This window comes from Frieseomelitta varia, unplaced genomic scaffold (genome assembly GCF_011392965.1).
Source record: "Frieseomelitta varia isolate USP_RPSP 00005682 unplaced genomic scaffold, Fvar_1.2 scaffold_544, whole genome shotgun sequence".
Lineage (NCBI taxonomy): Eukaryota > Metazoa > Arthropoda > Insecta > Hymenoptera > Apidae > Frieseomelitta > Frieseomelitta varia.
The window spans coordinates 49,473-72,735 of NW_025110306.1; the positions used below are offsets into that span (position 1 = coordinate 49,473).

At 31.5% G+C, this 23,263-nt stretch overlaps 5 protein-coding genes across 5 annotated transcripts in view; all 5 read left to right on the forward strand.

Annotated features, from left to right (window-relative positions):
* The first annotated feature begins 209 nt into the window (after positions 1-209).
* LOC122533651 (odorant receptor 13a-like) lies at positions 210-3,647 on the forward strand. The gene is made up of 7 exons (XM_043663573.1): positions 210-245; positions 831-1,094; positions 1,495-1,945; positions 2,431-2,530; positions 2,630-2,761; positions 2,875-3,033; positions 3,579-3,647. The coding sequence occupies exons 1-7, from the start codon at positions 212-214 to the stop codon at positions 3,630-3,632; spliced, it is 1,194 nt and encodes a 397-aa protein (XP_043519508.1). The 5' UTR covers positions 210-211; the 3' UTR covers positions 3,633-3,647.
* A 1,756-nt stretch (positions 3,648-5,403) lies between these two features.
* LOC122533652 (odorant receptor 13a-like) lies at positions 5,404-7,614 on the forward strand. The gene is made up of 6 exons (XM_043663574.1): positions 5,404-5,636; positions 5,765-6,215; positions 6,696-6,795; positions 6,888-7,010; positions 7,123-7,281; positions 7,588-7,614. Exons 1-6 carry the CDS (start codon positions 5,408-5,410, stop codon positions 7,612-7,614), a joined length of 1,089 nt encoding a protein of 362 aa, XP_043519509.1. The 5' UTR covers positions 5,404-5,407.
* A 2,700-nt stretch (positions 7,615-10,314) lies between these two features.
* On the forward strand, positions 10,315-12,458 carry LOC122533653 (odorant receptor 13a-like). Its single transcript, XM_043663575.1, has 5 exons — positions 10,315-10,853; positions 11,268-11,367; positions 11,460-11,582; positions 11,693-11,851; positions 12,405-12,458. Exons 1-5 carry the CDS (start codon positions 10,315-10,317, stop codon positions 12,456-12,458), a joined length of 975 nt encoding a protein of 324 aa, XP_043519510.1.
* A 1,791-nt stretch (positions 12,459-14,249) lies between these two features.
* On the forward strand, positions 14,250-17,406 carry LOC122533654 (odorant receptor 22c-like). Its single transcript, XM_043663576.1, has 6 exons — positions 14,250-14,473; positions 14,999-15,449; positions 16,097-16,196; positions 16,294-16,416; positions 16,548-16,706; positions 17,190-17,406. Exons 1-6 carry the CDS (start codon positions 14,326-14,328, stop codon positions 17,241-17,243), a joined length of 1,035 nt encoding a protein of 344 aa, XP_043519511.1. The 5' UTR covers positions 14,250-14,325; the 3' UTR covers positions 17,244-17,406.
* Positions 17,407-18,540: 1,134 nt separating this feature from the next.
* The window catches only part of LOC122533655 (odorant receptor 13a-like), a 51,704-nt gene continuing 46,981 nt past the window's right edge, over positions 18,541-23,263 (forward strand). The window contains exons 1-2 of the mRNA XM_043663577.1: positions 18,541-18,683; positions 19,589-19,852. Coding sequence (XP_043519512.1) covers positions 18,638-18,683; positions 19,589-19,852 — 310 coding nt within the window. The 5' untranslated portion in view covers positions 18,541-18,637. The remainder of the gene's footprint in view (positions 18,684-19,588; positions 19,853-23,263) is intronic.

A 23,263-nucleotide genomic window follows, 5' to 3' on the forward strand; every position in this document is an offset into this window, starting at 1 on the left:
TCTCCGCTTATTGTCTTCGTACCCTGGTCAAGATCATAAATAATTACCCACGACTAATAACAGACTCGAGGCAACTCAAACGTGCAACTGAGAACGACACCGAGCTACCCTATTCACAAATAATTAATGACATCTGCACATTGTGAATGTAGAATAGGAGCATGCGCTGAGAGGAACAATGAAGTAACATTCGAATCGCGTGAGTCCAGTCATGCGAAAATTGATCGTCATGGATGTCCAACGAGGTAACCTCACGCATTAACGAATAGATAGTTTCAATCGTTCAGAACAAATAAGCAAATGAATAAATATTTAAGTAAAGTCAATAGAAAGTTTAAAAAAAGAAAAAGAAAAATTGAATTTATCAGGAAATGAATATACGTTATATTTTATTGGGTGATTTTGTACATATCGTTGATTTTTGTATTTTAGGTGAAGGTGAGAAATTGGTTGATGGAAATTGCCTAATGTCAAATTTTCGATTTTATTCTCTTATCTCGCATTAAATTTTCTATCACTACTCTACGAAGTTCTCACAAATTAAATACAATTTTCAGAAAAATCCCTCCTTTTTGTAGTTCAAAATTATTCTTTTAACCCATAGTATTATACAATCACATTGTAATTTGACTACAGTAATTTTCATTATATTACGAAAATGTGAAATATTTCTCTTTACTTTGTCTTTTACATTCTACTTAATGGAGATTAACGATAAAATGAAATCATTTTAACAGTGTAAGACACAATAAATAAAAGTCACGTTTGTAAATAATATCACAGATAAGAAAGAAAATATTCCTAATTATATGATTTTCCATCGATAACAGATCTTAACTACCAGTTCGGTTGGAACCGTTACATAATGAAGTACATGGGTATCTGGCCGAAAGAGAGGAAATGGAACCGGCTTTCGAGTTACGTCGTCCTGTTACCATCCCTCATGATGCTGTGTTTCGTGTGTGCTCCACAAACCGCCAATTTGCCGTTCATAGTACACGATTTGAATCTGATGGTCGAGAATTTAGCGATGGGTAACATAACCGTCTCGATTGCGTTCGTGAAGACCATAATTTTTTGGGCAAAAAGCGAACGTAAGAATCTCACGATTTAACCGCGTTACCAATTAAACTTTTTTCCATATACTATCAATTTTAAACGTAGATCAAATTTGTATTTTATTATGAACACAGGAATTAATATGGATATACCAAGTGTACTGTTTCATTCATTTTTCATATTTAATTTCGTTTATTAACGAAAATGCAGATTAGAGGGCATTGGAGTTTCGTACTAACGTTCCAGAAATCGCTATCACTACGTTATATGTGATTTGCGAAAGAAAAATAAGCTCCTAGCGAGCAGTGTATAGATATTGTATAGGTAAAAGCGTAATTAATGAAATAAAAGTACTCTTGCAAACAGCAGAATAGAAAAGATCTTCTATTGTCACAAGAAACATACATTCTATCTGCTACTTTCTCCATTTGAAAGCAATGACGTCTCTACTGAAGTGCATGGCCAAGGACTGGGCAACGGTGGAAACGAGAACCGGACGAGAAACAATGATGAACGTCGCGAAGATCAGCAGAAAGACTACGATAGGGTGCTTAATGCTGTGCCAACTCGTAGTCATCTCTTACATGTTCTTACGATTATCTACCTTGAAACAGAGCGACAACAAACTGGTCTATCGTAGCTACTTCCCCTATAATGCAAGCGTCAGCCCAAACTACGAACTGACAATGATTGGTCAAGTTATAGGAGGTTCGTACGGAGCATTGAGTTATATATGCGTGGACACGTTTATCGTTATGCTGGTCTTGCACGCTTGCGGACAGTTTTCAATTCTGAAGGAGGACTTGAGGAACATTCATTCGAGTGATAGAGAAGATTTTCAAGCGAAATTGAAGAAAATTGTTGAGAAGCACAATTATATTATTGGGTACGTATTGAAGCTAAATTGCGAACAGAAATGTAGAAGAATCTTTTGAGAAATCTCGAAGGATGTATAAAAGGTGTAAAATGTAGAGTTTAACGAGAGTAGTCGTCAAAAAGCGAAAAATCAATTTGCAAAAGCTACTTCATGTTCGCACCCACCTTCATTTTATTTATAATAAGTATATTTTATTTATATACTTATTAATAGTGAATAATTACTTTATACTTGGCAATTTAACATTTTTTAAGTAAACTAGACTATGAATTCTGCGCAATTTTTATTTTTATGGACAGATGGTCATTTTTTATGACGTCCTTGAACAAGTATCTCAAAAAATATTTCCAATTATAAATTCTTAATTCTTCATTGATACTCATTTCATTATATTTATGCATTTATACATTCAGAATTAATCATTAATTAGAAAAGATTTAACCCGTAGGTAAATTTTTCAAGGATTTGTTAATTACGCTATATGCACGTTTAAGGTTCGCAGAAACAGTAGAAAATTGTTTCAACGTAATGCTTCTGATTCAAATGCTCGGTTTCAGCGTTCAACTATGCTTCCAGTCTTTTCGAGCGATCACGGTACGGGAAAAGATTTATAATTTTTCTTAAACTTATATCGTACAAAAGAAAAACATTATAAAATAACATATTTCTTTTTTAATTTAATTTAATTAATAGTCATTTGAGGACAAAGCAGGGCGATTTACGATAATCCAAATCATATTCCAAATCAATCTCATTATCTATATAGCTTGTGAGATGGTGCAATTATACCTGTATTGTTACGTGGGCGAAAGACTTATGATGGAGGTACTACTTGTGAGAGAAAAATTAGCCGCTGCTTTTCTAATAAAAATTTCGATATTAGATTCAGATATTCAAAAATTTCGACACATCGATAATTCGAACATACGATTTTTCAGAGTACGGATATAGCTAACACAGCGTACAATTGCGAATGGTACAGTCTACCTCCAAAAGACGCAAGACTACTCATAATTATCATGTGTCGAGCTAGAGCATCACCGCTGAAACTTACAGCAGGCAAATTTTGCTGGTTTACTGTGCTGTTATATTCCCAGGTGAGTAAAAACGAATTACACGATATAAGGATACAATTTTCAGTGAAATCATTCTCCTGATCCCACGAAAATCGTCATCTTGAACATTTGGTCATAAACTACAGTTCATCTGATTTCAGTGATTTGAATTCGTAATTTTTACAGAAGAATTTAGAAAAACCATTTAGCATAAAATATCGATATTCTATAGAAAAAACACTTAGAATGTAAAGTATGTTAAATGCTCTTTCCGTCTATGCAATTTTTATAGAAGAAACAATTAGCATATAAAATATTCAATAATCGTATATTATAGCTCACGAAAATAATCGAGCATTCATAAAAATAGAATTCCTTTCTTTTCCTTTTTTTTTTTAATATATACTACTACTGTAATGTCTAGTAACTTTTATATACAATGTTATATAAAATATTTACGTTGTATCACATTAAAAAATTTAATGTACTATTTAGTAATTAAATTTCAAAGTATTTTCAAAACACATGCAAATACAGTTCCATAAATGGTTAAATACTCTCGACAGCAATATTATTGTATATTTCAGGTCCTGAAAACCACAATGTCGTACATTTCTGTATTACACGCAGCGAAAAGTTAATAAAGCAACGATTCCATAATTATGATTCATTAACGTTTCATTTCGAGAGTACAAATACCATGAAAGGAATATTTTAGTATTCACATATGCTTCGTAGATATAAAACATAAAGTGACGTGTTCAGCAATTAACAATCGTGGAAAGTAATAAAACTATCATAAAGATTAACGAGATATTCACTGAGTAAATATTTCTCGCGAAGTCTCAAAAATATCATTTCTTTATCCTTCTATTCCTTTACATTTCTCACATTCACAATATTTGGCTTGGTGAAATAAAATGAAAACGAATAAATTGAAACAACGGATGAAGAATTAATAAGCACAGAAATAACAAATTCATAGAACAGAGGAAATTTAAGTATAGAACTCACACTCTATGGAAATTCCATTCATCCAGCGATGTTTCTTTTGTCAGTTCCTTTATGACCTATGAACCGCCATATGTCACTAAAAAGAAAAGATATGATGTAAAAATATCTGTTTCAGACTAACAAAAAGATAGAGATATTATCACTAACGCAACAGAGTTTCTGTAGTATATATACAAACAAGTATAAAAATACCTAATATGTAGCTACATTCTGTACATAACTGCTTAAAAATATTTAGATACAACTCATTTTCAGTATTACATAAGAATATTTTCAAGTTTCATTTCTATTTCGTAAGACGATTTTTTTTTACACGTACACATAAACTTGATTCTATAAATTGCATTTTTATGTAAAATATCTTTCATCTGGTGGTCGGCCCTCGAATAATTTCCAAATTCTAAAACACTGATCTTCACTATCTAATAGGTATTAAACTATTTTCTCCGCGAAGCGATGAACATTTTCTTTCACATACAAGTTCTGATGTACGTTCATGGAAGGAAAGATAAAACGGACTAACAATGTTGAGAAACAGCAAGTTCTTCGCTTACTGCCTTCGTACACTGGTCAAGATCATAAATAATTACCCGCGACTAATAACAGACTTGTGGCAACTCAAACGTGCAACTGAGAACGACACCGAGCTACCCTATTCACAAATAATTGATGACATCTGCGCATTGTGAATGCAGAATAAGGGCATGCGCTGAGAGGAACAATGAAGTAACATTCGAATCGCGTGAGTCCAGTCATGCGAAAATTGATCGTCATGGACGTCCAAAGAGGTAATCTCACGCAGTAACTAACAGATAGTTTCAGAACAAATAAGCAAATGAATAAATATTTAAATGAAATCAATACACAGTTTGCAAAAAAAAAAAAAAAAAAGGAAAATTAGACTGATTAGGAAATGAATATATTATATTTTATGTTTTGTACATATCGCTGATTTTTGTATCCTAGGTGAAGGTGTGAAATTGGTTGATGGAAATTGTCTAATGTAAAATTTTCGATTATATTCTCTTATCTCGTATTAAATTTTCTATCACTACTCTACGAAACTCTCACAAATTAAATACAATTTTCAGAAAAATCCTTGCTTTCTGTAGTTCAAAATTATTCTTTTTAACCCATAGGTAGTATTATACGCCGGTTACAGTAATCTGGCTACAGTAATTTTCATTATATTACGAAAATGTGAAATATTTCATTTTACTTTGTCTTTTATATTTTATTTAATGGAGATTAACGATAAAATGAAATCAATTTAATAGTGTGAGACACAATAAATAAAAGTCACGTTTTTTAACATCGTAGATAAAAAAGAAAATATTCCTAATTATTTGACTGCCCATTGATAACAGATTTGAACTACCAGTTGGGTTGGAACCGTTACATAATGAAGTACGTGGGTATCTGGCCGAAAGAGAGGAAATGGAACCGGCTCTCGAGTTACGTCGTCCTGTTACCATCTCTCACGATGCTGTGTTTCGTGTGTGCTCCACAAACTGCCAATTTGCCGTTCATAGCGCACGACTTGAATCTGGTGGTCGAGAATTTATCGATGGGTAACATGACCGTCTCGATTGCGCTCGTGAAGACCATAATTTTTTGGACAAATAGCAAATGTAAGAATCACACGATTTAACCGCGTTATCAATTAGACTTTTTTCGGATGCTATCAATTTTAAACGTACATCAGAGACGTAGATCAAATTTGTATTTTATTATTTCTGTCATTTTCTCCACTTGCAAGCAATGACGTCTCTGCTGAAGTGCGTGGCCAAGGACTGGGCCACGGTGGAGACGAGAACTGGCCGAGAAACAATGATGAATGTCGCGAGGATCAGTAGAAAGACCACAATTGGGTGCTTAATGCTCTGTCAGCTCGTTGCCGCCTCTTATATGTTCCTACGATTATCTACCTTGAAACACAGCGACAACAAACTGGTCTATCGTAGCTATTTCCCATACAATGCAAGCATCAGCCCAAGCTACGAGCTGACGATGATTGGCCAAGTTATGGCTGGTGCATACGGAGCTTTGACATACACATCCGTGGACACGTTTATCGCTATGCTGGTCTTGCACGCTTGTGGGCAGCTGTCAAATCTGAAGGATGACTTGAGGAACATTCATTCGTGTGATAGGAAGGATTTGCAAGCGAGTTTGAAGAAAATTGTTGAGAAGCACAATTATATTATTGAGTACGTATTGAAGCTAAATTGCGAACAGAAGTGTACAAAATCTTTTGAGAAATCTCGGAAGATGTTGCAAATATAAAAGATACAATAGGTACAAAATGTGGACTCTAATAGAGAGTAAAAATCTCTTGTTAAAGAGCGATTTTCCAAAGCCACTACATGTTCGCACAAAGTTCATTCTATTTATATACGATTAATAATAAATAATTATTTTATACTTGGCAATTTAATTTTTTTAATGTAAATTAGACTGTAAATTTTTGGCAATTTTCATTTTTATGGACAGAAGATCATTTTTTATGACGTTCTTGAGCCAGTATCTTAAAAAGTATTTTCACTTAAAAATTCTTAATATAATAAATTTCATTTATATTCATATATATTCATTTCATTAAATATGTATTTATGCATTCAGAATTAATCTTTAATTAGAAAAGATAAATTTTTCAATGATTTTTTAATTACGCTATATGTACGTTTAAGGTTCGCAGAAACAGTAGAAAATTGTTTCAACGTAATGCTTCTGATTCAAATGCTCGGTTTCACCGTTCAACTATGCTTCCAGTCTTTTCAAGCGATCACGGTACGAAAAAAGAATTATACATTTTCTTAAATTTATATCGTACAAAATATTATAAAATAACATATGTTTTATTAATTTAATTTAATTGATAGTCATTTGGGGACAAATCAGAGCGATTCATGATATTCCAAATCATATTTCTCGTTATCTATATAGCATGTGTGATGGTGCAATTATATCTGTATTGTTACGTGGGTGAAAGACTTATGTTGGAGGTATTACTCGTGAGAGAAAAATTTGTCACCGTTTTTCTAATAAAAATTTGGATATTTAGATTTAGGTACTAGAGAATTTAGACACGCTGATAATTTGAACATGTTTTTTTAGAGTATGGATGTAGCTAACACAGCGTACAATTGCGAATGGTATAGTCTACCTCCAAAAGACGCAAGACTACTTATAATTATTATGTGTCGAGCTAGAACATCACCGCTAAAAATTACAGCAGGAAAATTTTGCTGGTTTAGTGTGCAGCTATATTCTCAGGTAAATAAAGCGAATTACACGATACGTGGATATAATTTTCAGTGAAATCATCCTTCTAATCCCACGAAAATCGTTATCCTGAAGATTTGCTCATAAAATACAGTTCATTTGATTTGAGTGATTTTAATTTGCAATGTATTACCAGTTTTTATAGAAGAATCTGGAAGAAATATTTAGCATATAAAATATCCGTATTTTATAGAAGAAACATTTAGCATGTAAAGCATGTTAAATGTTCCTTCCATCCAATCACTTTTTATAGAAGAAACAATTAGCATATAAAATATTCGTAATCGTATATTGTAGGTCATGAAAGTAATCGAGCATTCATAAAGAAAGAATTCTTATCTCTTCTTTTCTTTTTTTTTAAATATATACTTGTACTCTAATGTCTAGTAACTTTTATATATAATATTTATGCTGTATCACATTATAAAATTTAATTTAATATTTATAAGTAATTAAATTCCAAAGTATTTTTAAAGCACATGTAAATAATATTCCATAAATAGCCGAATACTCTCGACAACAATATTTTTGTATGTTTCAGGTCCTGAAAACCACGATGTCGTACATTTCAGTTTTGCACGCAACGAAAAGTTAATAAAACGACAATTCCATAATTATGATTCTTATTTGAAGACATATTCCATTTCGATAGTACAAATACCATGAAAGGAATATTTTAGTATTCATCTACACTTCGCAGAGATAAAACATAAAGTGGCGTATTCAACAATTAACAATCGCTGAAAATAATAAAGCTATCATAAAGGTTAACGAGATCTTCTCTGAACAAATATTTCTCGCGAAGTCTCAAAAATATCATTTCTCCATCCTTCCACTTCCTTTACACTTCTCACATTCATAATAATTGGCTCGGTGAAGTAAAATGAAAATGAATAAATTGAAAAAACGAATGAAGAATTAACAAACGCAGAAATAACAAATTCATAGAACAACGGAAATTTAAGTATACAACTCACATTCTGTGGAAATTCCAATGATATTTCTTCTGTCAGTTTCTTCATCGTCCATGAACTACCATAAGTCACTGAAAGGAAAAGATATAATTCAAAAATATCTGTTTGAAAACAACAAAAAAGATAAAGATATTAATATCACTAAACTTTTATAGTATATACAAACAAGTATAAAAATACGTGATATGTCGCTATATTTTGTACATAACTGTTTAAAAATATTTAGGTACATCTCATTTTTAGTATTACGTAAGAATATTTTCAAGCTTCATTTCTATTTCGTAATACGACTTTTTTTACACGTACACATATAAACTTAATTCTTATAAATTGCATTTTTATGTAAAATCTTTCGTTCGATGGTCGGGCCGGCGAATAACTTCTAAATTCTAAAACACTGGCATCACCATCTAATCGATATATAACTATTTTCTTCGCGAAGCGATGAACATTTTCTTTCACTTGCAAGTTCTGATGTAAGTTCATGGAAAGAAAGTTAACACGGACTAACAATGTTGAGAAACCGCAAGTTCTTCGCTTATTGCTTTCGTACCCTAGTCAAGATCATAAATAATTACCCGCGACTAATAACACACTTGTGGCAACTCAGACGTGCAACTGAGAACGACACCGTGCTACCCTATTCACAAATAATTGATGACATCTCCGCATTGTGAATGCGAAATAAGGGCATGCGCTGAGAGGAACAATGAAGTGACATTCGAATCGCGTGAGAACAGTCATTCGCAAATTGATCGTCATGGATGTCCAACGAGGTAACCTTACGCATTGACCAATAGATAGTTTCAATCGCTCAGAACAAATAAGCAAATGAATAAATATTTAAGTAAAGTCAATACGAAGTTTAATAAAAGAAAAAGGAAAATTTGATTTATCAAGAAATGAATACGTTATATTTTATCGGGTGATTTTATACATATCGTTGATTTCTGTATTCTAGATGAAGGTGAGAAATTGGTTGATTGGAAATTATTTAATGTCAAATGTTCGATATTAATTCTCTTATCTCGTATTAAATTTTCTATCATTACTCTACGAAACTCTCACAAATTAAATACAATTCTCAGAAAAATCCTTGCTTTCTGTAGTTCAAAATTATTCTTTTAACCCATAGGTAGTATTATACGATCACAGTAATTTGGCTACAGTAATTTTCATTATGTTAGGAAAATGTGAAATATTTCATTTTACTTTGTCTTTTATATTCTATTTAATGGAGATTAACGATACAATGAAATCAATTTAACAGTGTGAGACACAATAAATAAAAGTCACGTTTTTACATAATATCGCGGATAAAGAAAATATTCCTAATTATTTGATTCTCCATCGATAACAGATCTGAACTACCAGTTGGGTTGGAACCGTTACTTAATGAAGTACGTGGGTATCTGGCCGAAAGAGAGGAAATGGAACCAGCTTTCGAGTTACGTCGTCCTGTTACCATCTCTCACGATGCTGTGTTTCGTGTGTGCTCCACAAACCGCCAATTTGCCGTTCATAGCGCACGACTTGAATCTGGTGGTCGAGAATTTATCGATGGGTAACATGATCGCCTCGATTGCACTCGTGAAGACCATAATTTTTTGGACAAATAGCGAATGTAAGAAATCTCAAGATTTAACCACGTTACACTTTTTTCGTATACTATCAATTACACTTTTTTCGTATACTATCAATTTTAAACGTACATCAAAGACTTTCGTGTTTTATTATGAACACAAGAATTAATATGGACATGGCTATACCAAGTATACTCTTTCATTCATTTTTTATACTTAATTTCGTTTATTGACGAAAATGCATATTAAAGGATATTGGAGTTTTATACTAACGTCCCAGAAAACTACGTTATATGTGACTGGTTTGCGAAAAAAAATAGAGTAACCTCCTAGCGAGCAAAGTATAGATATTGTATAGGTAGAAGTAATTAACGAACTAAAAATACTCTTGCAAACAGCAGAATGAAAAATCTTCTATTGTCACACGAAATAAACATTCTATCTGCTATTTTCTCCATTTGAAAGCAATGACGTCTCTACTGAAGTGCATGGCCAAGGACTGGGCTACGGTGGAAACAAGCACCGGACGAGAAACAATGATAAACGCCGCGAAGATGAGTAGAAAGACCACGATAGGGTGTCTAATGCTGTGTCAGCTCGTATCTACCTCTTACGTGTTCCTACGATTATCTACCTTGAAACACAGCGACAACAAACTGGTCTATCGTAGCTATTTCCCTTATAATGTAAGCATCAGCCCAAGCTACGAGCTGACGATGATTGGCCAAGGTATGGCTGGTATATACGCAGCTTTGACATACACATCCGTGGACACGTTTATCGTTATGCTGGTCTTGCACGCTTGTGGGCAGCTGTCAAATATGAAGGACGACTTGAGGAACATTCATTCGTGTGATAGGAAGGATTTGCAAGCGAGTTTGAAGAAAATTGTTGAGAAGCACATTTACATTACTGTGTACGTATTGAAGCTAAATTGCGAACAGAAGTGTACAGAATCTTTTGACAAATCTCGAAAGATGTCGAAAATGTATAAAAGATACAAAAGGTACAAAATGTAGATTCTAGTAAAGAGTAAAAATATCTTGTTAAAGAGCGAAAAATCAATTTGCAAAAGCCACTTCATGTTCGCACAAATTCTATTTATTCTATTTATATACGGTTAATAGTGAATAATTATTTTACATCTGGCAACTTAATTTTTTTAATGTAAACTAGACTGTGAATTTTTGCGCAATTTTTATTTTTATGAATGGATGGTCATTTTTTATGATGCCCTTGAATCAGTATCTCGAAAAATATTTCCAATTATAAATTCTTCATATAATAAATTTTATTTATATTTATTTATACTCATTTCATTGTATATGCAATTTATGCATTCAAAATTAATCTTTGATTAGAAAAGACCCGTAGGTAAATTTTTCAATGATTTGTTAATTACGTTATATGCACGTTTAAGGTTCGCAGAAACAGTAGAAAATTGTTTCAACGTAATGCTTCTGATTCAAATGCTCGGTTTCATCATTCAAGTATGCTTCCAGTCTTTTCATACGATCACGGTACGGAAAAAGAATTATACTTTTTCTTAAATTTATATCGAACAAAACATTATAAAATGACATATCTTTGTTTAATTTAATTTAATTGATAGTCATTTGGGGACAAATCAGAGCGATTCATGATATTCCAAGTAATATTTCTCGTTACCTATACAGTATGTTTGATGGTGCAATTATATCTATATTGTTACGTGGGTGAAAAACTTATGCTGGAGGTATTACTCGTGAGAGAAAAATTTGTCACCGTTTTTCTAATAAAAATTTGGATATTTAGATTTAGGTACTAGAGAATTTAAATACGCTGATAATTGAACATGTTTTTTAGAGTATGGATGTAGCTAACACAGCGTACAGTTGCGAATGGTACAGTCTACCTCCAAAAGACGCAAGACTACTTATAATTATTATGTGTCGAGCTAGAGCATCACCGTTGAAACTTACAGCAGGCAAATTTTGTTGGTTTACTGTGCTGTTATATTCCCAGGTGAGTAAAAACGAATTACATGATATAAGGATACAATTTTCAGTGAAATCATTTTCCTGATCCCACGAAAATCGTCATCTTGAACATTTGGTCATAAATTACAGTTCATCTGATTTACGTGATTTGAATTTGTAATGTATTATTAATGTTTACAGAAGAATTTAGAAAAACCATTTAGCATATAAAATATCGATATTTTATAGAAGAAACATTTAGCATGTAAAGTATGTTAAATATTCCTTCCGTCTATGCAATTTTTATACAAGAAACAATTAGCATATAAAATATTCATAATCGTATATTATAGCTCACGAAAGTAATCGAGCATTCATAAAGAAAGAATTCTTTTCTTTTCTTTTCTCTTTTTTTTAAATATATACTTGTACTCTAATGTCTAGTAACTTTTATATATAATATTTATGCTGTATCACATTATAAAATTTAATTTAATATTTATAAGTAATTAAATTTCAAAGTATTTTCAGAGCACATGCAAATACAATTCCATAAATAAGTCGAATACTCTCGACAGCAAAATTTTTGTATGTTTCAGGTCCTGAAAACCACGATGTCGTACATGTCTGTTTTACACGCAACGAAAAGTTAATAAAACGACGATTCCATAATTATGATTCTTATTTCAAGACATATTTTATTTCGATAGTACAAATACCTTGAAAGGAATATTTTAGTTTTCATCTACACTTTGTAGAGATAAAACATAAAGTGGCGTATTCAACAATTAACAACCGTGGAAAGTAATAAAGCTACCATAAAGATTAACGAGATATTCCCTGAGTGAATACTCTCTTCCCGCGAATTCTCAAAAATATCATTTCTCCATCCTTATATTCCTTTACATTTCTCACGTTCACAATATTTGGCTGGGTGAAATAAAATGAAAATGTATAAATTGGAAGAACGGATGAAGAATTAATAAACACAGAAATAACAAATTCATAGAACAGAGGATATTTAAGTATAGAACTCACACTCCATGGAAATTCCATTGCATCCAGCGATGTTTCTTTTGTCAGTTTTTTTCTGGCCCATAAACCGCCATATGTCACTAAGAAGAAAAATGATGTAAAAATATCTATTTCATACCAACAAAACGATAAATATATTATCATTAACGCAACAGACTTTTGTAGTATATATACAAACAAGTATAAAAATACTTAATATGTGGCTACATTCTGTACATAACTACTTAAAAATATTTAGGTACGACTCATTTTTAGTATTACATAAGAATATATTCAAGTTTCAATTCTATTTTAGAATACGATTTTTTGTACACATACATAATCTTAATTCTTATAAGTTGCATTTTTATGTAAAATATCTTTCGTCTGGTGGTCGGGCCCACGAATAATTTCGAAATTCTAAAACACTGACTTTCATTTTCTAATCGGTATTAAACTATTTTCTTCGCGAGGCGATGAACATTTTCTTTCGCTTGCAAGTTCTGATGTACATTTATGGAAAGAAACATAACACAGACTAACAATGTTGAGAAACCGCAAGTTCTCCGCTTATCGCCCTCGTACCCTGGTCAAGGTCATGAATAATTACGAACGAATAATAACAGACTTGTAGCAACTCAAACGTGCAACTGAGAACGACATCGAGCTACCCTATTCACAAATAATTGATGACATCTGCGCATTGTGAATGCAGAATAAGGGCATGCGCTGACAAGAACAATGAAGTAACATTCGAATCGCGTGAGTCCAGTCATGCGAAAATTGATCGTCATGGACGTCCAACGAGGTAACCTTACGCAGTAACGAATAGATAGTTTCAATTGTTCAGAACAAATAAGCAAATGAATAAATATTTAAGTAAAGTCAATACAAAATTTAAAAAAAGAGAAAGGAAAATTGAATTTATCAGGAAATGAATACGTTATATTTTATTGGATAGTTTTGCATATATCGTTGATTTCTGTATTGTAGGCGAAGGTGAGAAATTGATTGATAGAAATTTTCTAATGTCAAATTTTCGATTTTATTTTCTTATCTCGTATTAAATTTTCGATCACTACTCTACGAAACTCTCACAATTAAATACAATTTTGCAGAAAAATCTTTCCTCTTTATAGTTCAAAATTATTCTTTTAACCCACAGGTAGTATACGATCACAGTAATTTGGCTACAGTAATTTTCATTATATTACGAAAATGTGAAATATTTCTCTTTACTTTGTCTTTTATATTCTACTTAATGGAGATTAACGATAAAATGAAATCAATTTAACAGTGTGAGACACAATAAATAAAAGTCACGTTTTTACATAATATCGCAGATAAGAAAGAAAATATTCCTAATTATTTGATTCTCCATCGATAACAGATCTGAACTACCAGTTCGGTTGGAACCGTTACATAATGAAGTACGTGGGTATCTGGCCAGAAGAGAGGAAATGGAACAAACCTTCGAGTTATATCGTTCTGCTACCGTCTCTCGCGATGCTGTGTTTCGTGTGTGGTCCGCAAACTATTAATCTGCCCTTCATCGCACATGACCTGAATCTGGTCGTCGAAAATCTATCGATGGCTAACATGACTATTACGATTTCGCTCATGAAGACTGTGGCTTTTTGGATGAATGGCAAATGTAAGAATCTCATTATCACACAAGCTGTATCCAATTTTGACAGAGATTACAAAATGTCTTTATTTTTTCTAAGCTAGTTCAGTTCACAAGTCACAAAAAATGAAATTTCTAGATCTGTGGAATCTCAAATTTTAGGTGAATGTTGTAATATAATATCATGGTAACATGACTGTAATATAATAATACTTTTGTCGAACAGTGTAATTAAACTAAATTTATTTTTACAAAAATACAGGGTGGTCACTGAAAGACTGAATGATATAAAACAAATATAATTTTTTTACAAACACATGTTTTCTAAATTTTTTATTATTTTACTTGGAAATATAATTAATGGATTTTTCTCAGTATTATGTGCGAGAAAAACATAATAAATAACAATAATAAAATAACCATTACACATTATACATGACTTCTTCAAACCCTTCAGTTTTTCAGTGGCCACCCTCTATCAGGAAAGATTTTATTATTACACGAAACAGAAGTTTTGAGATATATTCTTTTATCGTTCTTTTCTTTTGCAAGCATTGAAGTCTCTGCTGATGTGCATGGCCAAGGACTGGGCCGCGGTGGAGATGAAAACCAAGAGGGAAACAATGGTGAACATTGCGAGGATCACCAGAAAGACAACGATTAGGTGCTCGATGATGTGCCAACTAGTATTCGTCTGTTACGTGTCCCTTCGATTACTATCCATGAAATATGACGACAACAAACTATTCGTACGCGGCTATTACCCTTACGACGTGACCATCAGCCCGAATTACGAGCTGACAATGATTGGCCAAGTCATTGCTGGTATATACGGAGCTGTGACGTTTCCAGCTGTGGACACATTTATCGCCACGTTGGTTCTACATGCCTGCGGGCAGCTTTCGAATTTAAAGAACGATTTGAGAATGATTCATTCGTACGATAAAAAGGATGTACAAACGAAGCTGAAGAAAATTGTCCAGGAGCACAATTACATTAATAGGTTCGTATTGAAGAGAAATTATCAACAGTCAGTTAATTGGGAAAATTTTTCTTTAAGAAGATCCGAAAGGTCTACGATGGTAGAAATTGTACAGAATGTAGATTATATAGATTGTATAGACAATGGTAGTTGTTGTAGACTTAACTTGATTCAGAAATTGAATTAGAATTGAATCAGAAATTTGTTTATTTTTGAATCTTGAAACATTACTCTATCTGAAATTATCGATCTGCAAAATTAATCAAGATAACTTTTTGTCGTTCATTTCCGATGAAATTCATGTGTGAATATCTTGAAAAATTGACAACCAGAATATTCTCAACTGCGAATTCTGATCAAACAAAAGCAATTGAAAAGCAATTGAAAAATCTCGCTGACGAGAAGAAATTTTCCTAATTCCAAAAGATTAATTAGTAATTCCAATATTTATGTATTTATTTATTATTTACTATTAGAAATTTAACACTATTGTCGCTAAATCATTATTATTCACCTATCGATATTTAAAATACCTTATCGTACATAACCTTATCGTTATTTAAAATTTATTAATTTACATACTTATGCATTTAACGATTAATTCGACCTTTAATTGGGAAAGACTCGTAAATAAATTTTTTCTAACATCTATTAATTATACCACCAAGGTTTGCCGAAACGATAGAAAATAGTTTCAACCTGCTGCTTTTGTTTCAAATGCTCGGCTGCACCGTTCAACTATGCTTCCAGTCATTCCAAGCCATCATGGTACGAAAAGAAATTATACGTTTCACGAAATTTGCTTTTGAACAAAGAGAGAATATTATAGAATGGTTCGTCCTTTTCACCATAACTTAATTTATAGTCAGTCGGAGAGAAGACTGAGCAATACATGATTTTCCAAATTACATTTCTGTGTTACTACGTGGTCTGCGCGATGGTGCAATTGCTCCTCTACTGCTACGTGGGAGAGAGACTTGCGTTCGAGGTATCGAAAGAGGAATCAACCAGTTCATTAATTTTCTGATAAAAAATTTCGACCTTAGTATCGACATTGGACATGGGTACTAATTATTTATTAATAAGCTGAAACACGTATTGAAGTTTACAATTTCTCAGAGTACAGATGTAGCTGAAACAGCATATCATTGCGAATGGTACAATCTATCCCCTGAGATTGCAAGACTGCTTATTATTATTATGTGTCGAGCGAGAGCATCACCGCTGAAGATCACAGCAGGCAAATTTTGTTGGTTCACTGTGTCATTGTACTCCCAAGTAAGTAGAAACAAATTTCAACACAATACACGGACAGGGTTTTCCTTTCAACTTTAAGAAAATCGCGAGCCTCATTTAAGTGGTTTTAATTTAAACATAATACATATTTTTAGGAATTGTGATCACATTTGAAAACACAGTTGAAAGATCACAATTGGAAAATGTTCAATTTCTTTAAAATATTTAGATAAAAATAAAATATTATATATAATATAATATAATTATATATTATTATACTATTATTATAATTATTATAATTATTATATATTATACTATTATTATAATTATATATTATTATATTACTATAATTATGTATATTGATTATATAATAAGTAATATATAATATACGTTATATGCATTATAAAATATTATATACATAATCACGTGCTTCGTAGCTCCTACGAATTTTTCGAATAATTTCAAATGTAATCCTTGTTTAACAAATAAATTTATACAATTATAAAAAAGTAATGCATGTTTCAGGTTCTGAAAAGCTCAGCGTCGTACATATCCGTTCTATACGCGACGAGAAGTTAACACAGAAACGCAATTATGATTTTATAACATGCTTTACATGTCTGTTACTTCGATGCACAAATACCGATGGAAGAAACATATCTGCTATCTACATATATCTCTACTATGCTTCGCCGAAATAAATAACGTGTTGAACAATCGTGGAAAATAAATTCCTCGAGAGAAAGCCTTGAAAATATTCTTTTCTTTCCACTTACATCTCGATGTCTTTTCTTTGGAAACTCCAAGCGAGAAATCTAACGTCAACACAAGTGAGAAATCTAACGTCACAGGTATGTAACAAGCGAGAAATCTAACGTCAACACAAGTGAGAAATCTAACGTCACAGGTATGTAACATTATGAAAATAATTAAAAAACTGAATAAACTGCAGAATTAGATTGACAACTTATATAAATGTGAATTTAATAAACGACAAATTTGATGAAATCAAACAAAATATCGAAGTATAAAACTTACATTTTCGAGAAATTCCACTACTTCCAATGTCTTTTCTTTTGGTTAATTTATTCGCCATCTTCGTATCACCACTGATCAACTTTCACGTCTCTGAAACAAAAAAACATAAGATGTTAATATCAGTAGCAGACATTCGTTCAATAATATAGATGCACAATATTACGTGGTTCATTGCGTTTACACACACTTGTAGCGTATGATGAAAGATTCACGTAACATAAAATTCTGAAATTACGTATGTACAACCTAACGGCAAAGTGTAATGGAAAAAAGTCTGATTGATCCGTATATTATATTATTAACACATCAAGAACGTTAATATCACAATACAGTACACACCACAAGTATTAGTACCACATCACATCACAAGTATTAGTATCACTACATAACAACGCATTTAAAAACCATTGCAAGAAAAGTAATAAAATTTTACATTTTATATGAAAGTATATATTTAATATTTCATAATATACTTCGTACCTCAATTCAAATAGCGCAACCTATAGTTCATAAACTACAGACGTCAAATCTCATAAAATTTCTTAATATTGTATTAACCATTTACACAAATTTCCAATGCGACATTGACGTTCAGCAACAATTATACTTGTAACTAGTAGTGAGTTATTTTCTCTATCAGCTGAAATTTCTTTTACCGACAAACTTTGATGCACATTTATAAGAGAGATACTATAGACTAACAAGATGAAAAAGAAGCAAAATGTCCCTTTCTTCTTTTCCCCCTTATTAGTCATACGTCCAACGAGAGCATAAATAATTACAAACGAAAACTTCTGTCAACGAAACTTCGACTGTAACATTCAGTCCAAGCATACAATTGAAAACGACGCCGATCTATCCTTTTCATGAATAGTTGATGACATTCGCACGATAAACGGCATGCGCTGAGAAGAACAGAAAAGTTGTTTTCCAATATGAGAACAGTCATCGGAAAACTGGCCATCATGGACATTCAACGAGGTAACTTCTCGCCTTAAGTGATAGAATGCTCATACAAATAAAGCGGTATTTACAGAAATTTTCGTTTCAAAATCGGAATTGTTAAAAATAAATAAATATGTGAAAGAAAAATAAGTGAATTAAAAAAGATAGTGCAAAAGGAAATAAAAATTACATTTTAAATTAATATTATATACAATAATTTGTTGCGTGGTCCCATAAATTGATTTTTTATTGACCAATTTTTTAAATTCTCCTATACATAAATAATTCTTTATCTTCTGGTGTCAAGTTTCCCGTTACAATGTTGCAAATTTGTCATAATAACAGTTTTCATTATTTTAAATAGAACTTTCAGGGAAGTTATACTCTGTGTAAGATGATGAGTTATTTCTTGAAGTATAAAATTACCTTCAATCCCAAGTAATATTACAAAGTCGAAAGTGATTTTTATTTTATAACTACATAAATTAAAAATATTTAATTTTATTTTGAATTTTAAGTTTTCATTGATATAGTTTAGTATATAAAGCTTCCAATAATAAATCTAAAATTTAGCAATCTGAGCTTCTATGATCCTCATTGTTCAATCATTTCAGAAGATAATGAAGGTGATGAACAATCATTTAAGAAATGTGGATTTAAAAGTGAATTTTAAAAATCAAATTCATATTTTTTTAATAATAATATATGTACACAATAGAATAAATAATGTGCACTTTAATTTACGATTTAGAATTACTTTTAGATAGCTATTAATGATAAATTTGAAGTAAAATGAGCAGGTGATACATTGTATGCAGGTGATATAATGTATTTCATGTAAAATAAAATTATATTTTTAAATAATATTTAGGATAAGAAAGGAAATATTGTATTCAATGATTGCAGTCTCCAGTGATTTTTTAAACGTTTATCTCTGTTAGATTTGAATTACCAGTACGGATGGAACCGTAGTATAATGAAGTATATAGGTATTTGGCCAGAAGAAAGGAAATGGAACCGACCTTCGAGTTATGTCGTTCTGATACCGTTTCTCACGATGCTGTGTTTTGTGTATGCACCACAAACTATTAATCTGCCCTTCATTATACATGACTTGAATCTCGTGGTCGAGAACTTATCGATGGTTACTATCACTTTCACGATTTCGCTTATGAAGATTATGACCTTTTGGATGAATGGAAAATGTAAGAATATTATGATATTACTGTACGCAATTTTATCCGAAGATGGAATTTTTGAAGATTGTTTAACAGAGATTATAGAATACTGTAATTCTACACATTTTCTTAACAACGAGTATAATATCGCGAGACAAATATGTTGTTTGAAATTTCCAGATCTCTGGTACCTTAACTTTTCGATGAACTTTTATAACATTCTTCGATGAATAACGTAATTAAGAAACCAAACATATTTTTACACAAATAAAACAAAGAGCATTCAATTTTATGAAAAAATTTTCTCAAGACATACTCTATCCGCCATTTTTTTTTTTTTTTATTTGCAAGCATTGAGGTCTCTGCTAAAGTGCATAGCTAAAGACTGGGCTACAGTGGAGACGAAAACCGGACGAGAAACAATGATCAACATTGCGAGGATGTCGAGAAAGATCATAATAGGATGTTCAATGATGTGCCAACTAGTAGTCGCCTTGTACGTGATTCTACGATTAATTTTCATGAAATACGACGATAACAAAATGTTCGTACGTGGCTATTATCCGTACGATACAACCGTAAGCCCAAATTATGAATTGACTTTGATTGGTCAAGCCATAGCTGGTACATATAGCTGCGTCATATACTCATCTGTGGACAGTTTTATCGCTATGCTGATTTTACATGCATGTGGACAAATATCGAATCTGAAGAATGATTTAAAGGAAATTCATTCGTACGACAAAATTGATTTACGGACGAAGTTGATGAAAATCGTTGAAAAGCATAATTATATCAATAGGTTCGTATTGAAAGAAAATTATTAATTGCTGAGAGGTGAATGTTTTCTCGATTTTTTTCGAAGAAGACCCGAAGGCTTTTGCCGAAGATGGTAACAAAAATGCAAAATATAGATTATAATAAGTTTAAAAATGTGGATTGTAATAAGTCAAAAGTAAAAGAGCTAAAAAATAATTTTCAAAATTTAAATCCTTTTATGTTCGTATGTTGCAAACTTGATTTCATATTAATTACAATAAAGAAACGTGAAAAATAAATAATCATTTTACGCCGACTATTTCAAATTATCATTATTATTTACTTCTATCTGAACAATATTAACTCATGCATTCACGCAGTTAAAGGATAAGTTCATGTTTAATTCAGGAAGATTCCGATGTAAATTCTAATATTTATTAATTATATTATAAGGTTTGCTGAAACGATAGAGAATTGTTTCAACATAATGCTCCTGATTCAAATGCTTGGTTGCACCGTTCAACTATGCTTCCAGTCTTTCCAAGCGATTATGGTAAATATTTTTCTTTACATTTACGTTTACACAAAAGAAGAATTTTACAAAATAATTCATCTTTTTCAATATAATTTAATTTATAGTTAGATGAAGGAAAGAGTGAGCAATACATAATTTTCCGAATTACATTCATATTTTACTATGTAGTTAGCGTGATGATGCAAATGCTGCTGTACTGTTACGTGGGCGAAAGACTTACATTCGAGGTACCGTTTATGAAAGAGAAATTAATCAGTTGAAATTAGTCACTTCTCTCATAAAAATTTGGGTTTTACTATGTCGATATTAGATGTCGATTTATTAATAACATACATTAAAGTCTGCAATTTTCCAGAGTACAGAAATAGCTGAAACAGCATATGAATGCGAATGGTACAATCTACCACCTGAGATCGCAAGATTACTTATAATTATTATGTGTCGAGCGAGAGCGTCACCGTTGAGACTCACTGCAGGCAAATTTTGTTGGTACACTATACTATTGTACTCCCAGGTAAGTAAAAGTGAATTTCAATACAATATATGCGGACAGAATTTCCAATGGAATCTTCCTTCTAATCCAACGAAAGTTTCGATCATAAATTAAAATATACTTGATCTGACTGATTTTAACTTATAATACACTACAAACTTTTATGGACGAGATATAATTACATGGAAATGTTCAATTTTCTTAAAACATCGTAAAAATATGGTATTCCTAATCAAGTAGTGTAGCTCACGAAAGCAAACGCTTTTCAGAAACGAATCTGTATACATATATTGCTATTTTGTATTATATAAAACATTTAGAAATTTCAATATCATTGTAAAAAAAAAAGAAGACAAATTTCGTGATTATATTGAAACGAGTATGAAAATATACACAGGAATTTATTCATTTATTGTGTAAGTGTTATTTAGTTTAAACATAAAGAAAGAATTAAAGTTTTACATTAGAAAGAGAAATTTCAAGATAATGCACGTAATATTTTCATAATATAAATTCTATAAATCATTTGAATCAGTTTCAAGGGAAATCTTGTATATTTCAGGTTGTGAAGACCTCAGTGTCGTATGTTTCTGTTTTATACGCAATAAAAAGTTAACAGAAAGGGGATCCTATAATTACGATACTTCAATACTTTCAACTGATCATCGTTTCGATAGAACAAATAACATAGAACCATATTACTATCTATCTTTAAATGATGAACTATACTCCGTAGAAATAAAAAAAAAATAAAGTGTCGTGAACAATTAAGAGTCGTAGAAAATAACAAACCTATTAAATGATGATTTCTCGCGAAATCTCGAAAATATCTTTTGCATCTCGATATTTTCTCGTTTTATTGAGACTTCAAGTTCGTTTGTTGTTCAGGAGCAATTTGTATACACGCTATCGATGAGCATCTAAGCCTAATTTATAATACATTAGCGATCATGTCACGTTAAGTCAAACATTAGTCAGTATCGTTCACACGCGATCCAATAAAACATTTATTTATGTTTGAATTTATATGATCCGATAGTGCGTACCTTAAAGAAATTTTAGACAAAGCAAACAGAAAATTCGAGACAGATTAGAAAAATTTATATGAAATCGTTTGTGAAATTCCGTGAAAGTAAAGAATATCACGTGAGAAGCCAAAACACATGTTTAATACCAATAGTATAAAAAAAACTAGAAAGATTGAATAAATTGAAGGTGTAAATTGATAACGAATATACAAATTGCATAAACGACAAATTTCATGCAATAAATGAAATTGGAGTATAAAACTTACATTTTATAGAAATTCCACTCCTAGTGACATATTTCTTTCGTTCACATCATCTTCGTGTCATTGCTTCATGTCCCTGAAAGGAAAAAAATATAGGATATTAAATTTTAGAATAATAAAGTCGATGATGTTAATATTAGTAATAAATCATCAAACTTTCTACATACATAAAAAATAACATAGAAGTATAAGAATACTTCTGCAACACAAGTAAAAGACTGCTACAATATAAACTTTTTCAACTACAGTACATATTAACCACAAAATATGAAAGAAGAAAGTCTGATCAATTCATATGTTATTAATATATCAAGATTTTTAATATTGCAACACAGCACATCACATCACAATTATTAGTAT